At 36.9% G+C, this 19,970-nt stretch overlaps 1 protein-coding gene across 2 annotated transcripts in view; it reads left to right on the top strand.

Annotated features, from left to right (window-relative positions):
- Nucleotides 1–12,217, top strand: part of SLC30A7 (solute carrier family 30 member 7) — a 92,932-nt gene extending 80,715 nt beyond the window's left edge. For both annotated transcript variants that reach the window (XM_032422588.1, XM_032422590.1), the window contains one exon: nt 5,641–12,217. In XM_032422588.1, coding sequence (XP_032278479.1) covers nt 5,641–5,688 — 48 coding nt within the window. In that variant the 3' untranslated portion in view covers nt 5,689–12,217. The remainder of the gene's footprint in view (nt 1–5,640) is intronic.
- The last annotated feature ends 7,753 nt before the right edge of the window (nt 12,218–19,970 follow it).

Here is a 19,970-nt window from a genome sequence, read left to right as displayed (position 1 = left end):
AATACATTTTTTTCCAGAGGGGAGGGGGAACCACCCTACTAATGACTTCTATTCCATACCTTTAATGATTTTAAAGTTTCTTAGTGATCATTGTTTTAGTTCTGACATATGCAGAATTGAAGTTCCGAAAGACTAAAAGAAGGATCTCCTCAGTAATAAGTTATACTTTTTGGTTTTATGACATTTTCAGGGTGTCTTTCTTATAACTGATTTTTTTTTTTTTTTAAGATTTTATTTATTTATTTGACACAGAGAGAGCACAAGTAGGCAGAGCAGTAGGCAGAGGGAGAGGGAGAAGCTGGCTCTCCACTGAGCAGGGAGCCTGATGTGGGGCTGAATCCCAGGACCCTGGGATCATGACCTGAGCCGAAGGCAGCCGCTTACCTGACTGAGCCACCCAGGCGTCCGTTATAACTGATCTTAAGTCAGAATTTAAGTGATAGCTTTTGGTTAAAAAAGTTCTTGTTAAAATATCTATGAAGACAACTTTAAACTGAAAACATCAGCTTGAGAATTACAACTTTCTATTCTATTGATAAAACTGTAAGCTTCATGACTACTTTAGAACTGTATATTAGGCATGTCCGTTTTATTTGCATTTTCCATGGTATCAGTCTTTTTAACAGCCAGCTAAAGCTGTGCCTGAATAGAGAGTAAAATAAGTGAACTGGTGAACTTAGATTCCTTAGGAATTATTAGGTAAGGGATAATCCAATTTTTTTTTTTTTTTTTTTAAAGATTTATTTATTTATTTATTTGAGAGAGAGAGAATGAGAGAGCAAGCACATGAGAGGGGGGAGGGTCAGAGGGAGAAGCAGACTCCCTGCCGAGCAGGGAGCCCGATGCGGGACTCGATCCCGGGACTCCAGGATCATGACCTGAGCCGAAGGCAGTCGCTTAACCAACTGAGCCACCCAGGCGCCCGGGATAATCCAATTTTTAAACTACAAGGTTTTCTGTTGGCATAGAAAAAGTTTTCTCTCCCATTCTCCCCTGCACTACCTTTTTAAAAATGAGTTATCATTTGGGAATTGATGAAATAGAAAACTTATTTTTTATATTTAGTGTATGAACAAGAAGATTAAGATGGCAATTTAACATTTTATGTGTCTTTTAAACTTGCTGATATCATGTTAATTTTTTTAATACACTGTTTTGTTAGAAATAATGTTTGAAGAAAAATCTAGAACATGCTTGTTTCGTTGTGCTCTTCGGTTCCACAAAGCACAGAAGACAATCAAGCCTAAAACATGCTATCTACTCCCTGATAGAACTTTTTTTTTTTTAAGATTTTATTTATTTGACAGAGAGAGTGAGAGAGCACAAGCAGAGGGAGCAGTAGAAGGAGAGGGAGAAACAATCTCCTAGAAGGAGAGGGAGAAACAAGCTCCCCGTGGAGCAGAGAGCCCAATGTGGGGCTCGATCCCAGGACCCTGGGATCATGACCTGAGCTGAAGGCAGACGCTTAACCATCTGAGCCACCCAGGCACCCCCCCGATAGAACTTCTATCTTGATTTCTTTCATCTTTTCTCCTCTCCTGCCTATTTCTGTTATGCATGTTAAGTCCTGAACCCCCAGCTTCTTGCTTCACCTTTTTGTGCTCTAGCCTCTAGCCTCAAAATAGCAGTTCACTCTGATACCCAGGAAGGAACCAGAAAGCCTCCTCACATGCCCAAATGGGAGTTCCCCAAGTTTCAGGAACCTCCCCAGCCTCCATGCTCCTGATCCCTTCCTGCCTGACCGCTGACCCCACCCAGCCTCCTGTCCGCTGAAGGGTAGGGGGAGCCAGTGGGAGGAGCTCCTTACCCCTCTCCAGGGGACTAGCTAGTTTCCACCCTCTATGTTTTCCTGTCTGTAGAAGGTTTTCATCTGTCACAAGCATCAGTTCTGCTTGCCAACTCTGCAACTTCTCCTTAGCCAGCTTTCCATTTTCTTCATCTATGTGCTTGATGCGCACCAGAACCTAACCTCCTCAGAGGCTGGAGTAAACAGCCATGGGATGGGAGGCCAACAGGGCCCTAGGTTCATTGTTTGTAATTAACCCACAAGGGTTAAGCCCTCGCTGGTTGGCTGGTAGAGGGCAGAAACTGCAGCGGCAACAGCAGCTGGGCCTTCAGTGAGAGCCCACCGCGCACCAGGCGCTGTAACAGCTGCTTAACGCATCACTCCAGCCTCCTTATAAACAAGGGCTGTTCTTCGCAATTTATGGAAAAAGGAACCCAGGCCCAAGTTACTGCTCATGACTTATAATGTCGTCATATTCACTCACTGTTCACTAATTCTGAGAGGATTTAGGTTTCACATGGAAGACTAAGGCAGTTTTCAAGACTTCATTTTAAAAGGATAAAGATTAATGGTCTATGTTCAGTCAAAAACTAAAGTAGAAAGTTTCTGTGGAATTGGTAGAGAACACAAACAAACCAATAATTTTCTATAGCCATATTCCTGTGTATTTTTCTCTCTCTCTCTTTTTTTTCACTCCTGATTTGTTTTCCTTTCCACAAAATGAATATTGATAATGAGGATATTCTAAGTCTATGGCACCAGGTTAACATTTATTTTCTTAGGAGCGCATGTGTTAAAAACAAGTCTTAACGATTTAAAAAAGTGTTGACTGAATTATGGTTTACATGACTCTCATGATATAAGACACAATGAATATTATATGGTTTTCCCTTGTTTAAGACAAGGCTTTTAAAGGCTAGGCTCCGACTCCCGGTGCCATCCCAGTGGTAGAATGTTTGATGCAACTGAGCCCTGTTTTGATCTGCTAGAGTATTTGTCTTGTCTTTATGGTGTGGATAAACTGTATAGAAAACCTGGTTTGTATTCAGGGAGTAGCTGACTCACTAGGAGTCTTTGGAAATTCTTCTTTTCTCTCTGCTTTGAAGGAAATTGAGAAAGGAAGTTGGAAAACTTGAAGCCGTCCCCGTCAGGACAGCTGGATGAAGCAAAATGACTTTTTCTGTTAGACTGAGCTTTTATGTAAAGCTGTAGCCCCTCAGGGGAAAGATATAAGCTTGAGTAATTAACTCATGATTATGCAAAGATCCATTTACCTAGCCTCTTTGTTTTTCCTCTTTTTTTATTGCCTTGGGCTAACCTCATTTCTTATTACCATCTTCACTGTATTAGGGCTGGGGCTGAGGGAAGTGGTAGGGGTAGTAATAGGAGCCCAACTTATTTTGACCATTTTACTTTAACAACTTTGTTAGAAGAGAAAAGGAATTAAGCCAGTTTACTTGGGCAGTAGTTGTTTTTTTCTTAAGGTTAGATATACAAGAATTTTGCAGAAGAGTTCCTTAGTTATTTCAGAGACCATCTGGGTTGAGTAAATCAGATATATTTACAACAAATCATAATAATTTATTTTAATAGCCTTTAGCCTTTTATAGCATATGAAATCCTTTCTCATATATTCACATATAATCCTTACAGTGGTACCTCAGATGTAACAAGGGCTTATTAAATACTTTCAAATATTGGATGAACATATAACAATTTTGTGAGATAAGTAGACTTGGTATTTATCAATGCTTTTAAAATGAGAAAAACTGAGGTTTGGTTTTAAATCTTAGCTCAAAATCATGCAGATATTAAGTTCTGTCTTTTTTCTGCCATAAGCCTCTTTAAGGAAAGGCTGCTATTAAGTGTAGTTTCCATAAATTTGAATAACAAACAATTTTGAATTATAGAGCTTTAACTTTACCACAGGAAGGATTTTTTAATTTTATTATTACTATTATTATTATTACTATTATTATTTTTAATGAGGCAAGAAAGCTAAAACCTTTTCTGTGCTGATAAGTTTCTAGGATCTACCCAGCTTTTTATCCCATTTGAGTGGTCCCTGCTCCTCTCACCCATTCATTAATGTTATACAGAGCCCACCTATTTGAATGGTAGGAAAAAAAGCCATGCTAGAAATCACTGTAGTGTTATCCCCCACTCTGATTTTTTTTTCCCTTTCCATTAATACTCTAATTTACCTTTCATTCTTTGATACTGACCAAAAAATGCTTATTATAGCTATGTATACTTTAATGTTAAAGTTATTTTTACTTGAAAGAAGGAATTTAGTAGTAGAATTTCTGTTCATCCAACAAGCATTTATTGATCACTTACCATGTGCCAGGCACTATTTGAAGTACTAGGAATCAGCAATGAAAAAACAAAGACAAAATCCTTGTTTTGTAGAGATAACATTATAACGGTGAGCGTCAGCAAACACAGCAATGGAGGTGATGTAAAATGGTCAGGTTTCGGGATTGGGCTACTTTGAAAGTAAGGCAAACAGGTTTTCCTAATGGGTTGAGTGTGAGAGAAAGAAGGGTCTTTAAGTTGTAACATCGAGGATGGCATTGAGCTGTAGATGATACAAGATCACCAGGCTTGGGGGGAGGAAGTAGTGTTTTAATACTTGTCAGACGTCCAGGTAGAACTGTGAAGTAGATGGTAGGTAGGTTCCAGTGGGGAATACAAGTGTGGGAGGTGTGAGCATGTAGATGGTACTAAAAGTCTGGATACTAGATGAGATCAGCTAGGGAACAAATGGAGAAAAAGAAGGAATCTGAGGACTGAGCCTTTGCGTATTTCAGTGCTTAGTGCTCAAAGGTAGGAGGAAGAACCAGCAAAGGAGATTGAGGAAGTCTGATAATTGAGGTAAAAGGTCACCAGTGAGTATTCTCTGAAAGCCAAGTGAGAAAAACTGTTTCAGTAGGAAAGAGTGCGCACCTTTGTCCTCACTGTTAGAGTAAGTACTAAGAGGACTGACAGGTGAGTACTGGTCTGAGCAACTTGGAGGTGACCCTGACAAACACCTTTGCAAAGTGGTGGGTGGCAAAAGTTCAGTTGAAATGCGTTCAAGAGAGGGGCACCTGGGTGGCTCAGTCGTTAAGAGTCTGCCTTCGGCTCAGGTCATGATCCCAGGGTCCGGAGATCTAGTCCCACATCGGGCTCCCTGCTCGGCGGGAAGCCTGCTTCTCCCTCTCCCACGCCCCCTGCTTGTGTTCCCTGTCTCGCTGTGTCTCTCTCTGTCACATAAATAAAAAATCTTTTAAAAAAAAGAAATGCATTCAAGAGAGAATAGAGAAAAGGAGTTGTAGACAGCATATATACAACAATTGATAATATAGGAGAGCTGGGAGCAATTTTGAGAGGCAGTCCTTGAATAGCGGGTTCATCTCCAAAATTGAAGAGAGGCGTTAGAATGTAATTAAATAATCAACAGATGGTCCTACTTAAGTATTTGCTCATCGTCCGTCACAGGAATATTGAGTCCGGATCGATTTATGATTTTAGTAGCCAGTTAGGCAAGCACTTTGCTGTCTTTAGTAGAATAACAGTAGATGGGTAACCTCATTGTTCCAGATTTCACTTGGACACGGTTTGTAATCAATAGCATGGCTTTCTTCTGTAGAGGTAAATGGGGGACCTTTTTGCAATTATGAAAATACTCTAAGATAAAATTACTGGCCCTTTCTGATGAAGAATAGAGAATTATTTTCCAGAGGCAAAAAAGAAAAACAATGCTTTCCTTTTTCAAAAAAATGAGATTTTTTTTTTTCTATTACTTTTCTGAAATGTATAGTCTGCTATTGGTTTGATTTTCTGATTTTTTTTTTTTTTTAACTTTTCAGGCTGGAGTGAGACAGCTTTATGTACAGATTGACTTCGCGGCCATGTAACGAATGAAAAGAAATTATCCTTTTTGGGGGACCTAATATTTCCGGTACTGTACAATCCCAAACGTTGTACCTAGCTTTTTAGAACAGAAAAATCGTCACTACAGTTCCCCAGCGCCAAGTAGACCAGGTAGCATCAAGCAGTTTGTGCTCTGCCAGGAAGGAGCTCACGGCTAAGGGAGCAGAACTAGGAGGAGCTTTCCTGGACTTTTGGTCGTGTCTTTTGTGCTCTTCCCTCCAAACCATTTTAATTTCTGACGTTTGTAGTTTTGTCCCAGGATGTTATTTTTTGTTTGTGTACCTTTTTTTTTTTTTCCATTTTCAAAAATGCCCTCAGCCCTAGTGGTCATCCTAGCGAGTCCGAATTCAGATGCTGGGCTTCCAGTCATCTGCACAGTCTTCACTGAAGCTGCTGGAAACCACTGCTTTCATTTCCACAAAACTAGTGTTATTAAAAAAAAAAAAAAAGAAATCATTTTATATGTAATGTCACAATGGTTGACATTCTTCAGTATAATCATATGTTTGTAAAATTGTTTGTACCTTGCAAACTTATGAACCAAACCATATTGGGTTTTCAAAGTGCCTTTGTATCAGAAAATGTATTTGCCAGCATAATAATGTACCATCAAAGGTCATGCATATGGTTTTTTTTAATGGATAATTCTATAATCTGTACGAAGTAAGACTCTTATAAGTGATGTATACAGATTGTCTTTGTGTGTACTTCCAGCCTAGGTTTAAAGATACGAAAAGTTTCCTCTTATTGCTCTGTCTCATCGAAAAATAGAAGGTGTTATTTTGCTTTTTAAATCAAATTCAATTATCACATTATTCTGTGGACTGTGTTTTCAAAACTTTGCAAATGCATCTGTTATATAGACGATTGTTTTGACTTACTTAAAACATCTGCTAAATCCCAAATTTCTCTGAAAGCTACTGTGTCTGTGAAAACTTCCCTATGTGTCTCCTTGCTGTTTTTATGGGTTTTATTTTTATTTTTTATTTTTTTAGAGAGGTGGGGGAGAAGGGGCAGAGGGAGAGAGAGACTCTTAGGCGGGCTCCACGCCCAGCATGGAGCCCGACACCAGGCTCAATCTCACAACCCTGTGACCGTGACCTGAGCCGAAATCAAGAGTCGGATGCTTAACCCACTGAACCACCCAGGCGCCCCTATGGATTTTGTTAATGAAAGGCAATGTAGAGGGAAGGCAGAAATGGTTGTGACAATGTTACTTTGTTTTTTCATTCTTCAAATGCCAAATCATACAATTTGTTTTCCGGTGCAAGCATTGCACAAATACAGTTGCTTTCAGAAACCTAAAAGCAGCATTTTATTGAGTTTAAACTATTGAAGATACAGATCAACTGTGATAAAACAGGTGTCTTAGAAGTTAATAAACAAGTTGATTTCTAGGTTTTTGTGTATTTGAACAATAAAATTGTGATTTGAGATGACAAGTGCTTGAACACTCAAATATTCTCTGTGTTTTTGAAGAAATATTGATCTGGATAGACATTTACCCATTGTTCTTCATTTTATCACAATGTATGTTCCCTTTTAACTTTAAAAAACTGAAAATTCTTGGGGAAAAAAACTCTGCAGGGTGGAAATGATTGTTTAGAATGTAGACCAATAATAAGCACTTTTTCACGGATGGGGCAGAAATCGCTGTTGATTTTGTCTAAGTTTTAGAGTATCTTTCTCCCTATTTCTGATCTACAATTTATGAACTAAAGTGTATTAGGTAAACTGGACTACTTTCTTAATGCTTTCCTAAAATGCTGCAGATTGCTATGAGCTGTTGACAGTCTTTTTGCAGATTAAGCAGTATTTTCAAAACATTTTTACTTACTGCCAGGCAGTTCTAAAGCTAAGAATTCCTGCAGTAGAATGTGTTTAACTAAAACAGTTGTTGAGATGTTTTAGGAGAGAAAGTATAAAAGGAAATGTCCTGATAACGTACTACTTTTTCATTATAAGTGTAAGTGACTGTTTGGAAGTTTGCATCTACTACCGAGCCTGATAGAAGCCTGGGATATTCTGTGGATTTTGGCATATTGTGGAAAATGTCAGATCTAGATGAAGGTGGGAATTTTGGATGTGTGCCTTTAAAAGCTAATATTATATGTAATTGTACTGATTGTTCACATATGGAGACAGTATTTGCACTGGCCTGTAAACTTGAGCAGTGCATTTTGAAGGTCCAGTTCTGCCTTTCATCAGGCCCTCCATTCCAAGTAAAGTTTTTGTCAAAATATGCATCATTTTAACTCTGAATACACAAGTGCATGCATATGTGTTTTTTCTTTGATAAGGCATTGAGCATACAGATTATTAGACTGATATGGAACTCTAATTTTGCACCTATTACAAGAGATTTCCAGCTCATATCATTTGGTGGGTTGGCATTAACATTTATGCTTTAATTAAATGTCCTTAAACCTGTGTGTGCAGCAGTGACAAATCAGTGTGAGAAAAAGCAATTTTGTTCTAACAAATATTCGGTCTCACCTGTGTTTCTGGCACAGACCTATTTATTGCTAAAGTAGATAATTTCACTGAGAAACACTACCTGATTGTTGTAATAGATTTGAGATGTCTCTATGGTTAACTCTTGGGGTGGGTGCGGGGGAGGGCAGGGAGTCTTTGAGTATAACTTTGCTAGTATTTTAAAAATCAAAATACTCCCTGGAGAACAAATTTGTTTCGCTCTGGGAAAGTTTACCTTGCTAAGTAAATTTCCCCAAACAGAAATATACCTATATTAGTTTTGTGTTTTAAAATCTAGATTGTATTACTCAAAGGGCTTACCATATGTGTGACTTTATTTTGCTGACTCCCTGTGCACTTTTGTGAAGGACAGTGTGTAGTTTATCTGTAGCTCTGTATTCCTCTTGTCGTCGCCAGGCGGTCTTCTGCAGAGGCATAAGGAAGTAGCAGCAGATGTTAGTGGCATCTGCCTTGTCTCCGGATGCTTCAGCGTTCTTCAAAGCCTCTGTGTAGACCCCAGTAACCAAAATACTGTGACTTGTGCACCTTTGTAAAGCAGCCCAATCAGTGACTCCAGATGCAATTGATCAGAGTTCTATAATGTTTTTACCTGCTATGGAAGAATCAATTTTATAGAGATTATTATGGTAGCATCCTCATATAATGCTGGGATTTAAGAACAAAAATACGTCATTGCTCAACATAGAATTTTACATCTAAGGGACTGTCCTTAAAAGCAGTCTCGTTCTACCTCTCATTTTACAGATGAGAACACTGAAGCCCAGAAATGCTGTCATTTACTCACAGTCGCAGAGATAATTAGTGGCAAAGCCAAGACTAGAGTCCAGGTCTTCTGACTCCAAGTCAAGTTCTTTCTCCTCTACTGTGCTGCCTGCCTCTCCAGTGTAATATTTGCCTTTCTGTAAATGTGATGAAAAAGCATTTGTAAATAAAGGAAAGCTGACCTCCATTTTTGGTACATTAAGGCACTTTATAAATGGAGTTTTATTGTCTTATTTTTCATAAGTAATTATGAGGTTTAGAATATTATTTCCATATTTCCATTATGAGGTTTAGAATATTCTTTATGGAAAATATAATTTTTGTACTCTTACTTTTTTACTCTTATGAAACCAGTTCCTGATTTTTAAAATATGATGACATCTGTGCTTTGGATACTTTTAACTTGTGAATTTTTCTGTTAATTGCCCAAGGCTAAATCCAATTTAAGGATTGCTTAGTTTCTTTATTTTGTTTATATTCTGTGAGCTGGTACTTTTTAGAAACCAGGCTAATTCTCACAGGTCGTATCATTTCACTCTTGATACTTTAGTTTTCACTTACTGGGGAGCTTTTTGGATTTTTAACATTTATTCTCAGAGCCACACAAAATTGGGCATTAAATTAAATATAGAACAAAACAGGTCTTTTAATTCAGTAGGGTGAAATTTTGAAGTCTTACCAGAACCCCAAATGTTAAATTGCTTACTCTCAACATAAAAGCATTACCTTGATAAAATTAAACTTTTTTCTTTCTGTCACCATCTTCAAAACAAATTATTTTCCAGTTCACGAGAACTTTGGCAAAAAAAAGAAAAAATTTTATTTTTTGAAGAACACTCAATAAAAGTTTTATTAATGGAAGATTATTTCAAGACATGACCCACCAGAAGCCTTAGTGATCCAGATCTCTACCATCGAGATAGACTTACATACAGTGAAAAATCATCGAAACAAGTATCTGCAGAGAAGTATAGTTATATTTAAAGGCCAAATGGATGTGAGTCTTTTTGATGAGGGCATCTTTGGTTTGTGTTTAACCATTATTTCCCAACTACAAATTATACGGAAAGGGTGGGATTCAACCTTTATTAAGTATTTCTGTGTCTTTGTGTGGCCTTTTCCATGGTGTCACATTTGAAAGCCTCACATTTCAATAAAGAAAGAAATTTTGCATGCTTTTATGACTGACAGAGCATTTTCAAATTCCCTCCCTGGGGAAGGAATTCGTAACCGTATTTTCCAGATGAGGAAGCTGTTGTGGGAGAATTTAAATGACTTGCCTGAGGGATAGCCGGTGGTAACACACTGACCTTAAATCCAGTGCTTTTTCTGATGACTGCTCTGTTTTATGTATATCATTCTACAGTGGTTTAAAGATCCAAGAAGTTGTAGCAGATTTGAACAGATTCTCTAATAAAATCAGTGAACAATTATGACAAAATTGATTATGGGGTTAATAGTTGTTACATATACATTGCTTAAACTCATTCCTTCATTCAGTGCTCTCACACTTATTTCCTACCTTTGCCATTGAATTTAAACTGTGCAGTCTAAAAAGAATAATCAGAACTCCTTTAAGTATTTTTAAAACCTTTTTAAAAAGTTTTATTGATGCTCAGAGTAAGCTGCTTAAAAAAGGGACTGACTCAGAAGAGAGTCCTTGCCAGTGTGTAAGTAAAGAGAAACTGAATTCATCCTGGCTAAGAGAGGTTAACATAATTGATGCAGGAATTATCTTCCAAGAAGTACAAATAATTTTTGCTGCTTGAGAGGGATCTGAGGATGTACATTACATTTTATAGACACCTTTTCAAGAAGAAATCTTTTTCATAATTAGTAGCAATCTATGCTTAATAAAAGTATTGAACTTTGAACTCTTCCCATGGCTTTGAAAATTTAGTATTTGCAATTCTGATGGTGTTGGAAAGTTTGTAAAAAAGAATGTCTTTGTCTCATCATCTATCCCATTATTCCCAAACTTAGTATGAATTTATATGCTCAGTAAATGTTTGGTTAACTAGTGAGTAAATATTGTAGGTTGTAGTGGATACAAAAGTAACAGTTGGGGACAGATAGAACCAGTAATTTATTATTACAGAAGACACCTCAGCTTTTCTTTGGCATTTTTGCACAAATAAGTGATTTTGTATCCACTTCGGCCATTTTTTTCTAGGAGCCCTGTGAGCTGCTTCTCGATTTTAATCCAGGAATAGTAGACAAAGAGATGCTATCCATGTTGTTGGATAGAAATTTGGCAGAACTGAGACTGTGGAAGCTGGGTCACTTGAATTTTTACATTATGTATTACCAAATGAGAAACCACATTGCCTCCTTGGTTTCTGTGGAAAATTGCCATATTCATATTACTTTAAGGATCTGTGTATAACATACCTTGTTTCATTTATCTCCACATGTATAATTATCCAAAACTCTTTCAGTGGTATATCCTGAAGGTGCTTCTATAAAAACAAACACTACATGTATTCATTTAGTGATTTAAATATTCCTAGAATAGTTTTTTTTTCTTTTTTTCCCCCCTCTAAATACCAAATTTTAATGGCGCTTCTCTATATTTCTTATTTTTCATCTTTTAATTGCTGCTGCCACGGTAAAATTTCCCTTTACTAGTGAAAAAAAAGCTTTATTTTGAATTTTGTTTAGGTACCACATATCATGTATCAGTTAGCCTCAATGAAGATTCTGTTTTGAACTAGATGTATCCTGTCAAGAGTTTGCCAGGTAATCCCATTGCTTCCTCTAAGAGCAAAACTTCAGTGATATTTCTTCGCAAGTGATATTTTGCCCCAACACTTGTGAGTTTGATCAAGAAACAGAATGGATCTTTTATATCGGAAATACTGTGAGTTAAAAATTGCCAAATCCCTTTTCAGTATATTCCAAGCACCCCTACAACACTTTACCTCCCTGTCTTTAATGGTTTCTAAACACATGGCCAAGTTTGGATTTGGGTTTGATTCCTATATGAAGATTATGGCACCAAAACATTTCTAAACAAACGTTTGAGTACAAGGCTAGATTGGCATGTCAGATTTCAAGGACTATGTTGTAATTTGATTTGAATGTGCTAAAGTGAGCAATTATGATTTGCCTAAATATAATACAACAAATCCTTCATGTATATTTCATTTTTTTCTACTTGAAGACATTCATGTATATATTTTAACTTCAGATGTATTTAAAAATAATAAACCTTGTATCAAAATTCTTCCAATAAAATTTGTTTCAAAATCTTCACCTGAATTGTGTCTATCAGTTTGATAAACTGAAAGGAACATTGTGAACCTAACAATTACTGGAATCAATGCTAGAGGACTTAAGGAATGAAAGGGAAAGAATGGTGTTCAGGACCAGAAAATGGGAAAACTCACCAGAGGCAGGAGATGCTGGGAGATTGGAAAGGTCCTCCTTGTGGCACTTATCCATTATTATACCTTATAAACACATCTCACAGTATTTACTTCCAGATATTTACATTAACCCCAAATTGTTCTTTCACGTTATTCTCTATGCATGACCTCAACTTACAGGAAATAAAGACCAAAACCAACATGAGCATCTGTTATCTTTCCAAATGTTTTTTTCCCTCTAATCAGAAGCAATAAAAAAATAACTTCTCCACAAAAACCCCAGATCCCATTCATCCCACCTTCTCAAACATATTCTTCTATCAAAGCAGCCTCTTTACTATCAATCTCTGCCACACGGTAAGGGCTTTATATTTGGTGTGTCTGCTGTTGAATACCTTATATGTGGTCTGAATGTGTCCTTTCTAACCATTTCCATAGCTCCTGCTAATATGGCTTCAGTCCTCTTTATTTTGTAGAAGTTAATTAAAGGCCCTTAGTGCCTTACTTCTTGTCACATCCATGGCAGAACTACTAACATCTCAAAATCAACAAAGAGAAAATTATTTTTTCCCACTCAAATAGCTTCTCAACTACCAATTTCTGTCAGAATCCCTTACATAATTCTTGGAAATCTAAACATTGCCTTTGTCCCCTTCATTTCCTAAATTCCCTATTGCAAAGTCCTTCCCTTCATTCCTTCGAAATCTTTTACATTCACCTTTTGCATTCCCACTGCCTTATTCCTGGATGTCATTGATGACTGCACGCAGTCACTATGTGGAACTATCTAGCTTCCCATGCCTGGCTTGAGCCACCTCCATGGCACCCCCTCCCCCAACCATCAGCACAAACAATTCTGGCCTTAGGCAGGAAGTACAAGGAATTTCTGCTGAATCAGACTTTTGCCCAGGCACTCTGAAAACATTTCCTCTATCTTGGCTTCCTGATTATCTTCTGCTGGCCTTTCTGCACACTGGACTTTGACCTCCTAGATCTAGAGCACCTGCCAGGGACTACCTGCCTTTCCTGTGTTCTCTAGAATTAGCTTCTGGCCTAAGGAACTCTACAGTGGCCCATCACCAGTCCCCTCAGAGCAGCCTCTTCTGTTTACAGTCTGGTTTAAGCAAGTGATGTATTATAATACTTCACTACCTAATCTTTATCTAGAGTTTTGTTTCCTTCCCCAAAGAAGCCACCCTATGTTGTACTGACAGACTAGGTAAGCTTCTCAGTTTTCACTTGCAGTCCTCCAGCTCAGGAATCTGGAACGGCTCCATAATGCTCATCAAATACAAATTCCCCTGAACAACTTTAGAAACTTGTAATGCTTTTCCTCTCCTCCTTATCCAATCTCATTACCTACAGTATGACAATAAACTTATCATTACTCTAGACCACAGAAAGAGCAGACAGGGAGAGACCAACTGGTCCAATAGATGCAGACAGAATGACAGCAATTTAGCATTTTCCATTCTGTAAAAAGGAAGGAAGGAAATGAAAAAAAAACGAAAACAGCATTTCAGTGGGATTCCAGTTCATTCAAACAATCTATTAGCTCATCCAGCCCTATTTCCAGGTTTAAAAAACAAAACAAAACAAAAAACTCTACCATAAGGTAGGCTTAGCACATGCTACTAACATTTAAATGTACATTTCAACTTTATCTGCTAAATTCCCATAACCAAGAGAAGTAATAAAGGTAACAGTAAGATAATACTCAAATGCTTTGAGTCTGGCACACTTTAGGCAATCAAAATTTATTGGAAAAAATGGGTGAATTTAATATGAAGTTTAATTCCTCCTTGGAAAATGGTTCTGTATGCATTGTTAAACTGCATTCTTTTTATAAGACAGCCACTGCTAAAACAAAAAATACAAAAACAAAAGCATTCAAAGAGTATCTCCTGAATGTAGGCAGATAATAGTATTTTAAATGGGTGACATTGTATAAACATGAAATTCAGATTCACATCTAATCATACTACAGTTTCACAGCAATTAAAACCCTAACATTTGGCTTGGACTTTTGAAAATATCATACCACTTCCAAAATGATAAGTAAAATAATATCTGTCTGATGAGCCATCACTGTTTTCCCACGATAGGCATTAAGTTAGATCAAACTGTTGTTCAACTTTACAGGGGTTATCTGTCCTGTATGTGTCTCATACTACTTCCCCTTGAGCAATAATTTGTACACAGGCCATAGATTTCTACAGAACTTCAAAACAAGACAAAGTTACTACATTTGTAGTTCTATTAGTTGGAGCAAAGACTTCCCCCAAGCAATTCTGCAGTGGTGGCCAAAAACTATGGAAACCCACAAGAGCTACATACAAGAGGAAGAAATTTTTCTCTGTTTAGTGGAGCTATGGTTTCAAAAGGGTAGAACAAGCCCCTCTGCTTTTTTTCTTTCTGTCCCTCCACATGGGTCAGGATGTAGGCTCAATCATGAAGATATGAGACAGAGCAACTGTGTAGAGTAACAAGAACCCCAAGTTTATGGCCAGAGGACTGAAAAGGGGAGCCTAGGGAACCAGGAAGCAGCAGAGAGATCATGGAATGGGAGGGGCAAAGGAAAGCAACCTCATGAAGTTGTTTATGAACCCTCAAGTCACTAATGTTTGGGTCTGATCCTACTCAGCATACCAAAACATCTTCAGAACTAAACTAGCCAATCAGCTAGGTCCCAGACTGTCTAGGTCCCCTACTGAGGGGCACAACCTGAAATAGATCCAAAGAAAACTGCAATCCTTGAAAACTGAATGGACACAGCCCACAGAAGGTAGATTAGTAATTACATTCTGAACCTAACCAGGTTGACTGCCTATTGGAACAAATAGATTGCCATTCTCCATAGAATCTGAACAAGACCCAGAATCTCATAATACTCACAATGTCCACACTACAATAAAAAATTATTCCATAAAGTGCCACAAAAATTTCAACTTGTGGAAGAAAAACAATCGACAGATGACGCTGAGATGACATCAATATTGGAATTACCTGACAAAGACTTTAAAGCGGCCATTATAAAAATACTTGAACAAGCCATCAGAAATAATCTTGCAACAAATATTAAAACAGAAAATAGAAGATATAAAAAGAACAAATGGAAATTTTGTATCAGCAACTAAAAAACAAACAATATAAACCCAAACCATACAGAATGGATTCAACAGAAAATGGAGCAGGGGAAAGAGTCAATGAACTTGGAGCTAGATCAATAAAGTTATCCACTCTGAATGGCAGAGAAAATAGACTGGGGGGAAAAAGAAAGAACAGATCGCAGAGACCTGGGGCATAATAAGAAATGTCTAACATTTGGTATCAGAGTCCTGGAAAGAAAGGACTCTGCATACCATGCTGAACCAGACAGTGCTGGAAAAGTGTTTGAAATAATGGCTGAAAACTTCCCAACCTGGCAAATAAACCTACAGATTCAAGAGGCTATAAGCCAACTCCAAAAAGGACAAACCCCGAAATATCCACACCTAAATGCATCATAATTAATTTCAATCAAAATCTCACGAGCTTTATTATTATTTTTTTTTTTTTAGATTTTATTTATTTATTTGAGAGAGAGAGAATGAGAGACAGAGAGCATAAGAGGGAGGAGGGTCAGAGGGAGAAGCAGACTCCCTGCCGAGCAGGGAGCCCGATGTGGGACTCGATCCTGGGACTCCAGGATCATGACCTGAGCCGAAGGCAGTCGCTTAACCAGCTGAGCCACCCAGGCGCCCCTCACGAGCTTTATTATAGATATCAACTAGTCCATTCTAATATTTATATGGAAAAGCAAAAGAACTAGAATAGATAAAACAATTTTGAAAAAAGAATAAAATTAGAGGAATCAAACTACCTATTTTTAAGATTTACCATAAACCCAAAGTAATCAAGATAGTGTGGTATCACAGAAGGGAAACATAAATCAACAAAACAGCAAAAAGATCCATACAAATATGGCCAACTGATTTTTGACAATGGTGCAAAAACAATTCAATGGAGAAAGGGTAGTCTTTTAAAAAACTACTGGTGAAAAAATAAAGATAAATAAATAAAAATTAATGGTGTTGGAGCAATTGGACATCTATATGCAAAAAAAGAACCTTGATATTAAAACTCACACTTCATACAAAAATAAACTCTAAAAGGATCTAAATGTAAAATGCAAAACTATAAAAATTTTACAAGAAAACACAGGATAAAATCTACATGTCTTTCAGTTCGATGATGGGTTCTTAGACATAGTAACAAAAACATAATCCACACAAGAAAAAACTCATAATCTGTATTTCATCAAAATGAAAAACTTTTGCTTTACCAAAAAGACACGGTTAAGGGAATAAAAGGACAAACTATGGATTGGGAGAAAATATTTGCAAATCACATATCTATCTGACAAAGAATTTGTATCCAGAATATGCAAAGAATGCCCAAAACTTAAGCATAAGAAAACAAAAGACATGAATGAATGCTTCATTAAATAGGATATTAAAAATGATAAATAAGCATGTGAAAGATGTTAACATCATTGCACTAGGACAGTGCAAATTAAAACTATGATGACATATACCACAACACACTTATCAGAATAGCTAAAATAAAAAATACTGCCAATATGAAATGCTGGCAAAGATACAGAGCAATGGCAATTCTTTCACAACACTGGTGGGAATGCAAAATGATAGAGTTACTCTGCAAATCATTTCAGGGGTTTCTTACAAATATGCATTTACCACATGACCCAGGAACCCAGGAATTGCATGGAGCACTGGGTGTTATACGAAAACAATGAATCATGGAACACTACATCAAAAACTAATGATGTACTGTATGGTGACTAACATAATAGAATAAAATTAAAAAAAAAAAAAAACTCATGTCATATAAAAACCTGAATGTGAATCTTTTAACTCTATATATAATTGCTAAAAAGTGGATGGGTAGAGGCTTGAATATAAAGGGATAGTGGGAGGGAGTTTTTTTGGTGATGAAACTATTTGTGTCTAGATTATAGGCGTGGTTTCACTGACTGAGAATTTACTATTAAAGAGCTAGAAACTACTAAACAAATAAATGGAGTATTTAACTACCAAACACTAGGATTTCATGATAGTAGACCAAAAATAAGAGTGTTCCTTTTTCAGATGAATAATGCACACTTTTCATTTTACAATTTCATTTATTTATTTACAGAGCATGGGACTGGGGGAGGGGCAGAAGGAGAGAGAGAGAGAATCTTAAGCAGGCTTCATGCTCAGTGCAGAGTGGTGCTTGATCTCACGACCTGAGACTAAGCTGAAATCAAGAATCGGACAACTGAACCACCCAGGCACCCCTACAATTTCATTTAAATTGAGGTTAAATTATACACAGAATAGTGTCACCAGAATTAGCAAATAAAGGCGCCCTGTTAAATTTCAGTTCAAATAAATAACCATCTTTAGTATAAATGTGTCCCAATTACGGAATGGGATATATATGTATATATATAATACATATATATATATATATATAATGAATATATATATTCATTATTTATCTGTAATTCAATTTAACTGGGTACCCTATTTTATCTGGCAATCCTTATACAGAAAAATGCACAGATCCTAAATCTATATATTTGAATGAATTTTGGTAAATGTTTATATCCATACAACTAATACCCAATCAAGATAGAGAACATTTCCATTACTTTCAGGTTCCCTTTTGTCCCTTGCCAATCTTCATTCTCTCCACCACAGGCAAGGCCTGTTTAATTATTTCTGCCTATTGCTAAACTTCATATAAATGGAATTGTATAGTCCGCTTCTGTGCCTGGCTTCTTTCACTTCTTTTTTTAAATTCATGTAGGAGTCAATGGTTCATTCTGTTTTATTGCTAAGTAATATTCCATTGTAAAATATAGCAAAATTTTAAAATCCATTCTATTGATGGACACAATGCTTGGTTCTAGTTTGGGGCTATGAATGAATAAATATATACAGTTATAAACATTCTTGTACAATTTTTGTCAATGTTTTCATTTCTTTTGGGTAAATACCTAGAACTGATCTTGCTAGTTCACAGGATTTAATTTATAGGAAACTAAAACTACTTTCCAAAGTAGTTGTGCCGATTTATATTCCTACCAACAGCAGGCAAATTTCAGTTACTCCATATCCTTGCAAATGTTACCATTGTTAGTCTTTAAAATTTTTGACATTCCATTGGCTTTGTTAATTTTATTGTCCATTTTCTATTTCACTGATTTCTGCTGTGATGTTCAGTATTTCCTTCTTAGTTTTTATATGCTTTTTTTTTCTAGCTAAGATGGAAACAGATCATTGATTTTATTTTTTTAAAAAGATTTTATTCATTTATTTGACAGAGAGACACAGCGAGAGAAGGAACACAAACAGGGAGAGTGGGAGAGGGAGAAGCAGGCTTCCCGTGGAGAAGGGAACCTGATGTGGGGCTCGATCCCAGGACCCTGGGATCATGACCTGAGCCAAAGGCAGACTCTTAACCACTGAGCCACCCAGGCGCCCAGATAATTGATATAGATTTCTAAGCACTGCTTCATCTGCATCCTACAAATTTTCACATTTTATGTTTTTGTTTTTATTCAGTTAAATGTTTTATTTCCAAATATTTAAGACTTTTCTAGACACCTTTTTGTTAGTGATTTTTAACTCCATTGTGGTTAATAGCCAAGCATATGGTCTACTTTGCTGAACGTTTCATACATGCTTGAAAATAATGTCTATTCTACCACTATTGCATGTAGTGATCTAGCAGTATCAGTTTGGTCCAAATGCTTTTTGTTCAAATCATATTTTTGTTAGTTTATCAGTTGCTAAGAGGTTCATTAAAATCCTCAACTGATTGTAGACTTGTCTGTACCTCCTTTGTCAGTTCTTGCCTTGTGTATTTTGAAGCTGGTATTCGATGAAGACACATTTAGGATTATATCTTCTTGATGAAGTACCCCTTTTTTATGAAAAGTCTATCTCCAGTGTACTCCTTCTTTTAAAGTCTATTTTGTCTTATATTAATATAGCCACTTGTTTTCTTATGCTTACAGTTTGCATGTTCTATTTTTCCTCATTTTGTGTCTTTAAAGTTTAACTCTTGTAGACAATATATAGTTGGGCCTTTAAAAAAATCTAGTTTTTAATTGGAGTGTTTGATTTACATTTAAGTAATTACTAGTTGGGTTGGATTTAGGTCTACCATTTCGCTATCTGTCCTATATATTTTTTACCTACATTTTCTGCTTTCGGATAAATCTCCTTCAGTATCCAATTTTAATTCCTCTAATTTTTTTTTTTTAATTCTGCCTTATTTTTTTATAGCAGTTGCCAAGGGATTTCAATACATAACATACATAACCTTATCAGTCTATAGTTAGTATTCCACCACTTTAGTTTTTTAAGATTTTATTTATTTGACAGAGAGAGAGAGCACAAGCAGGGGAAGCAGCAGGCAGAGGGAGAGGGAGAAGCAGACTTCCCGCTGAGCAGGGAGCCTGATGTGGGGCTCCATCCCAGGACTTTGGGATTGTGACCTGAGCCTAAGGGAGCCGCTTGGTAACCGACTGAGCCACCCAGGCATCCCAGTATTCTACCAGTTTAAGTAAAATGTAAGAACTGCCA

The sequence above is a fragment of the Phoca vitulina genome, unplaced genomic scaffold (assembly GCF_004348235.1).
Source record: "Phoca vitulina isolate PV1807 unplaced genomic scaffold, GSC_HSeal_1.0 scaffold2, whole genome shotgun sequence".
Taxonomy (NCBI): Eukaryota; Metazoa; Chordata; class Mammalia; order Carnivora; family Phocidae; genus Phoca; species Phoca vitulina.
The sequence above is the reverse complement of the archived record's forward strand: the minus strand, read 5'-3'. Positions and strand labels throughout refer to the sequence as shown.